Raw genomic sequence first — 6,711 nt, 5'->3', positions numbered from 1 at the left:
TAAACCCAAACTCCATACGTCGCAGCAAAACCATTATATTCCCCACCATACGCATCTGAGTTGAACCGTTCAGGGCTCATGTATGCACATGTGCCGACATAAGAATTACACATTTCGAGTGTGTGACTCATGACTTTGCTGACTCCAAAGTCAGTAATCTTAACCTCCCCTTGAGTGTTTATGAGGATGTTTGCAGGCTTGATGTCAAGATGCACAATGTTCTGTGCATGAAGGTATGCAAGTCCATCGAGGACATCACGCGCCACTGTGACAAGTCGCTCTTCAGAGAATGTGCCGTTGACGGCAAGGGCAGTCTCAAGGGAGCCACCATCCATGTACTCCATGAGGATTGCCACATCGCCGGTGGGCATCTCGAAAGAGCTATAAAAGTTAACCACATGGGGGCAATTAGTGGCACGACGAAGAATTGATGCTTCCACGAGGGCACGACGGTGTGTGGTGACGTCAGTGCCACCATGGATGATCTTCAACGCGCAAGTGGTGGAGGTGGTTTTATGGTAGACCTTGTAGATGGTTCCGCCATTTCCATGGCCTAGAACAACGAGCTTCTCAAGGTCATCAATGGTGATATCATCATTGGTGGTGGGTTTGGTGGTGGGGGGTACTAAGGGAAGGGAGAAGTGGGGTTTGCGCTCAGTGGGCTCTAAGATAGGGAGGCGGAGGTTGGGGTGGCGGCGACGAATAAGGGCCATCACAATAGTTGAAGGGCAAAGAAAGTGAAAATGAAAATAAAAGTACAGTGCAAGTTTGATAGGTGTAAGGGATTTATATTGAGTAAACGAGATACATAATGATGACTTTAAAAGGAAAAAGTATTAATACGAGAGTGAGACCCACTTTGTGAAACATTGTACATGATAATATGTAATGGATCTGTGTAACTTCTTGAGCAAAGTTTTTTTGTTTTCTTATTTTGTATGCAACAAAGTTAGTATTCCTTCTGTAGTTTCCCGCTTCTCAATTTTATCTTTAATTTCAATTTTTAATACATGACTTTGAATTTGATAACACACTAGGATTTAATTTTGAGATTTTTTACCTTTTAAAGAATTATTTTACTTTTTACCGAGTCCTGAGATATAAAATTTAATGAGAGTTAGTCCTGAAATGGGAGGATTCAGGTCCTGAAGTGGACTAAAGAGGCATTGCATATGTCAAGCAGTTTACGAGCCTTAACTTGGGTTGTGTTTGAGTGGCATAACAAAAGAACTAATGGGTATATAAAAGATTTTTTCTTTTAGAGTGAGATTTTAAATTCTAAAAAATACTCACTCATCCCTAATCGTGGGATGATGAGTTAATATGTATCTCACTATTTGTTAGGACAATGTTGTCCTAATTTAGAGAGATGCGTGTTTAGTTGGTCAGTCGTGTTATAGTATCATTATAACGTAATGTAAATCCTTATCATGCCAAAATATGTAATATGTAATTGCATTACTTTCGTAAAAATAATTATTTTATTTTTAGTTATATTAGAAGAAATCAAGTTGTATCTTTTAATTGTTATTAATAAAAAAAATTTCCAAAACATTATTTTAATTTGCAAAAAAAAAATCTCTAAATTCCACCATTGAGTTAATGAAGTAAAAAAATTAAGTTACTAAAAAATTGACAAATTAGGTTGTTACAAAATTTGTGGTCCATAATGATTCTACACGACTCAAGTAACATTGTCTCCCATAAATAATATCTTTGTCTATATAAAAGAAAGATAAAATTGTATTTTTGGTCCCCCAGTTTATCTTCAGTTTCGGATTTGGTTCCCCGATAATTTAATTCACGAATTGGGTCCTCTTATTTTGTAAAATCGTGCAATGTTGGTGCCCTAGGCCACAATTGGATGTTGACCGTTAGCAAGTGATGTTGACTGCCACGTGTCACGTTCTTATTGGATGATGACTGTCACATATCATGTTGTGATTGGTCAATGAAAACAACAATGCATTTCATCTTTCATGGAGTTGACATCCAATCAGAACATGACACGTGACAATCATCATCCAATAAGAACGTGACAGTCAACATCACTTACTAACGGTCAATGTCGGCATAGGGGACTAACATTACACGATTTTACAAAATAGGAGGACTCAATTTGTGAATTAAATTACCGGGAGACTAAATCCGCAACTAGAGATAAACTGGGAGACCAAAAATACAATTTTGCCTAAAAGAAATAACTATCTAACTTGATTTTATTATTGAATGTAAAAATAAATACAATAAAATCTTATTCCCCATATTAATTTTTTCAATTAATATTTGTCATTAATGGATATTTTTTGGTGAAAATAAATTCTATAATCCACTAAATGTAATTCTAAATTATTTTTTAAAAATAACACATTTTATTAACACATGTTTTTGAGTGAAAACAAATCATAATGTATTAGCTATAAATTTTTAAATTGAACTTGTGATTTCATCGTAATCCTTAATAATGAGAAAAATAGAAAGACAAAATGTTGTGAATATAGGCATAATTGTAATTACAAAAATCTCAAAAACCTTGATGTTGTGGTTGGAATGATGATTGCAAACCATTTTTAAAGCCTAAAATTAAAATATTCTTTTAGTCACTTATGATTTTAGTAATTTTTACTTTGGTAATTTTTGTTTTAAATTTTTTGTTTTGGTTGTTTACGTTTGCAACCTTATTTAAAATAGTCCTTCCGTTAGTTGGATATTAATATTATTAGTATTTTAAAATTTAAAATAATGAATTTTAATACGATAACAGTAAAAAAAATGTCATTATTAAAATTAATTACTATAATTAATTAAACACAATGACGAATTGACTAAAAAAATAATGATAAATTTTAACTGTGGCAATTTTTTTAATTAATTTTTATAAAATTATATGAAGGCATGGCTTTTTGATGCTCTCAACAACCCCGCCCCACTTAGCCTCGATGCTGATTCCTCCTCACCCTATTGCCAAACCTTAGAAAATACCAACCTTGGGGCACACCACCAAGTACACATGGCAATCAGGTGGAACGGGTCGAAGACGGGTATTGTCTCTTCAATTTTCAATCTCGATTCCTCGATATGTTTTCAAATCTGATAGGTTAAAATTTATTATCTCATTTTCGTATATGTTGGGTATCGGGTATTCTGGTCCCAAAAATATTAAAAATTTGATTTAAAAAAAATAAATTGATTGTTGAATATTTATTTTTAACTACTTATATATTAATAAATTTATTATAGCACATGTGTTTACAAAAATTGTTAAGAAAAAAATATTAAATTATATAAAAATTCTAAAATATAATTAACAAGTAATAAAAATTCTAGATATTTTGATTAAATTATGCAAAAAATTTAAAATATTTAAGTGGCGGGACAAATCCAAATTCGAGGTGGATATATCTTATACTCATATTTATACTAGATTTTTGGTTATCGGAAAAAATTTAAATCCAAACTTATACCAGATCAACTCAAATATTACTTGTCAAAATCAAGACGAATTTAACAGGTATTCACGAGTAGAGTTTTCTTGCCATGTCCCGAGGCACCAATACCACACCAACACTAAAATATAACACGAACAACATTTACAATCATATACCATGCCACAAAAAAAACTCACCAATTGGACCAAAAATCGATCACCCGACAAGTTTGAGCTTGTGTTATTTAATCGTAAATGTATTCAAATCAGTATATACCGATTTAACTCGAGCTGTTTCTAATGAAACCGGTGACTCACGGATCATTTATGAATTGAATCAACACTTAAAATTTTAAATTGTAATTGTAAATATTACAAAAATTATAGACAGATTAGACTAAAATAAAGATGTGATTGCCATCATCAGGATCTTAAAAATCTTGATGCTGCATCCGTAACTACATATGCAACCCATTTTCTAAAATCATATTTTTTTTACGGTAAAATAATTAAAATTTTACAACTATTAATACACCTGTTGAACCAATTTACCTTGATCCCCCTTTAACTAGTGAGTCTACTACAAGACATAAATTTTCTAACTATCAATTTTTTTGCTTATATTCTCTCTCAATCTTTATTTTTCTCTCAATCTTTCTGAATGTTTATCTGCGATTCTCTATTGAAACTTTAAACCATTACTATCTCATTGTTTTTCCTTTATCCAAATATATCTCCCTTCTTTTCATCATTTTTCTCTTGTTCTTGTGACCGTACATTATGATGTAAACAATAATAAAACATATCACTTTACAGTTTGGACAGTTACATTTGTATCTGTTCTTTCTGCTATAATTTTTTTTAAAAAAATATTTATTATGTTGTCCAAACTTGTGTCTTTCTTTTTTATTTCCCCCCCTCGTTTTCTTGTTTATCAGACAGGACAATGTTAAGCACACAACACGTGAAGTGGATGCAAACAAAAACTTCCAAATAAAGTGACGAGAGGCATGATGAGAGAAGCTAGTGGCTCTAGTGCTCATTGCTCATCAACTTGACGCAAAACTAATATGGATTGTTCCACGTTCATGCATTCCTTCCAAGCTTCCACCTTCCACTCACCTACCTCATCGTTTTCATCTCCCACTCCATTCATTCCAGCAAATCCATTGCCCGTTGCTTTCATCATCAATCCAAATAATTTCTTACCCACCCAATATCAATCAACACAATTCACTCTATTTCACACTTCAACACGACACTTACTTGCCTCAATTAGTTAGCTGTAATAATTAAAATATAAAAAGACAAATTTTAAAAAATAAAATCCTATATACTAACATTATAAAATGACTGGTGTCTAATTGGTATTTATAATAACTAATTTCAAAATTATATTTATTATGATTTCTTTGATTTAACATCGAGAATATCCTTCACAAGTAACAAGCATATTCGAATTAGACAGAACTATCAAAAGCAACAAAACCCTTGGTTAATGGTGTAAAAAATCAGACTCAGTTTAAAATTGAAAACAAAAGAGCCAGAGATAATTTGGAATTCTAAATTACCTTTTATCATTGGCGAGCATAATTTACAAAGGGAATGATTCTCATAGACTCGGTTTCGAATTGAAAACAAAAGAGCCATAGATAATTCATAATTCCAAATTCCTTTTTATCATTGCTGAACATAATTTACAAAGGGAATGATTCTCCTAAAATTGAAAAGGTTTGCATCAGGGGGAATATACACCTACTCAAAAAGGTTATTCCAAGATAAACTAATGTCATATACACCCGATCCAAGTAAAAAAAAAACGGGTCAACCCACTTAACAGGTTTCCGGGTCTTTGCACACAAACGGGTGGGTCAAGAGCTGAGCCGCCGTCCACCTCTCCCCGGACTCCTTCTTGAGGCAGCACTCGACAAAATCGTGAAACTCCGGCGATGCGGTCTCGGGGAGGCTCGGTGGGTCGCTGAAGCAAATGGCACACATAAGGGTAGCCCAATCGGGTCTTTGACCCGCTTGAAGAAATGGAAAATGACCCACATAGAGCTCAAATAGGGTTAAACCCAAACTCCAAATATCTGCAGCAAAACCGTTATAGTTCCCGCCATATGCTTCCGGGTCGAACCGGTCGGGACTCATGTACGCGCACGTGCCGACATAAGAGTTGCACGCTTCAAGCGTGCGGCACATGAGTTTGCTAACTCCGAAGTCTGCAATCTTAACTTCTCCTTCGGAGTTTACTAGGATGTTGGCGGGCTTTATGTCGCGGTGCGCGATGTTGCGCGCGTGGAGGTACGCGAGCCCCTCGAGAACGTCACGCGCCACCTTGGCGAGTCGCTCTTCCGAGAACGTGCCGCCGGTGGCGAGGGCGGTCTCGAGGGTGCCGCCGTCCATGTACTCCATGAGGATCGCCACGTCGCCGGAGGGATTCTCGAAGGAGCCGTGGAAGCGGACGACGTGGGGACAGTCGGTGGCGCGGCGGAGGATGGATGTTTCCGAGAAGGCGCGGCGGCGCGTGGTGGCGTCAGCGTCGGAGTGGATGATTTTCAGCGCGTAGGTGGCGGAGGTGGTCTTGTGGCGGACCTTGTAGACGGTGCCGCCGTTGCCGTGGCCGAGGACGGCGAGCTTCTCCAGGTCGGCGGAGGCGATGGTGTCGCCGGCGGAGGGTTTGGCGATGGTGGTGGTGGGAGGGAGGGGAAGGGGGAAGCGGGGGCGGCGCTCTGAGGGCTCCGGGAGGGGGAGGCGGAGGTTGGGGTGGCGGCGGTGGCGGACGAGGGCCATCACGGCGTTTGAGGGAGGAGGAAGTGAAAAAAGAAAAGTTGAAAGGAAACGTAAAGTGAGGGGTGAATGGTGAGAGGGTTTTTATATAAGTGAGTGGGTTATGGAGAGTGATGGCTTTAGCAGGAAAGAGGGTGGATATGGGAGTGGGACCCACTTTTTTGAATCATTGTTGCTGATAAGATGCGTTGCATATACTTCTAGAGCAGAGTTTGTTTACTTTTCTTATTTTGCATGTGATGAAATGTAGCACGCCTTTCACAGTTCCAGCTTCCCCCACTTTTATGAGTTTATCTTCTATTTTAACATATGATTTTAACATATTCTGGGCCCACCCTTCTCCTACCTTCTTTTCTTTCCACATTTATCTCCCAAAACTAATTTTCAAGAAGTAAAAAAAAACATGTTTTCATAATTATAATCTTTTGACAATGAAAATAATTTTTAGAAAATGAAAACAGAAAATGAAAATACAAATCAAACACACCCTAATT

At 36.8% G+C, this 6,711-nt stretch overlaps 2 protein-coding genes across 2 annotated transcripts in view; both read right to left on the bottom strand.

Moving 5' to 3' along the window:
* LOC100818688 (mitogen-activated protein kinase kinase 9) overlaps positions 1–713 on the bottom strand; it is an 899-nt gene extending 186 nt beyond the window's left edge. The window contains 2 exon segments of the mRNA XM_026123930.2: positions 1–23; positions 26–713. The exon segment at positions 1–23 is cut by the window's left edge and continues 186 nt beyond it. Coding sequence (XP_025979715.2) covers positions 1–23; positions 26–713 — 711 coding nt within the window.
* A 4,367-nt stretch (positions 714–5,080) lies between these two features.
* LOC100804100 (mitogen-activated protein kinase kinase 9) lies at positions 5,081–6,303 on the bottom strand. Its single transcript, XM_003534081.5, has one exon. The coding sequence runs from the start codon at positions 6,218–6,220 to the stop codon at positions 5,261–5,263; it is 960 nt and encodes a 319-aa protein (XP_003534129.1). The 5' UTR covers positions 6,221–6,303; the 3' UTR covers positions 5,081–5,260.
* Positions 6,304–6,711: the final 408 nt, after the last annotated feature.

This window comes from Glycine max, chromosome 9 (genome assembly GCF_000004515.6).
Source record: "Glycine max cultivar Williams 82 chromosome 9, Glycine_max_v4.0, whole genome shotgun sequence".
Classification (NCBI taxonomy): Eukaryota; Viridiplantae; Streptophyta; class Magnoliopsida; order Fabales; family Fabaceae; genus Glycine; species Glycine max.
Note: the sequence above shows the minus strand (reverse complement) of the source record. Positions and strands in the feature narration are given on the sequence as shown.

Coding starts and splice junctions, on each gene's coding strand:
- LOC100804100 (XM_003534081.5), bottom strand. CDS start 6,220: ATGGCCCTCGTCCGCCACCGCCGCCACCCCAACCTCCGCCTCCCCCTC.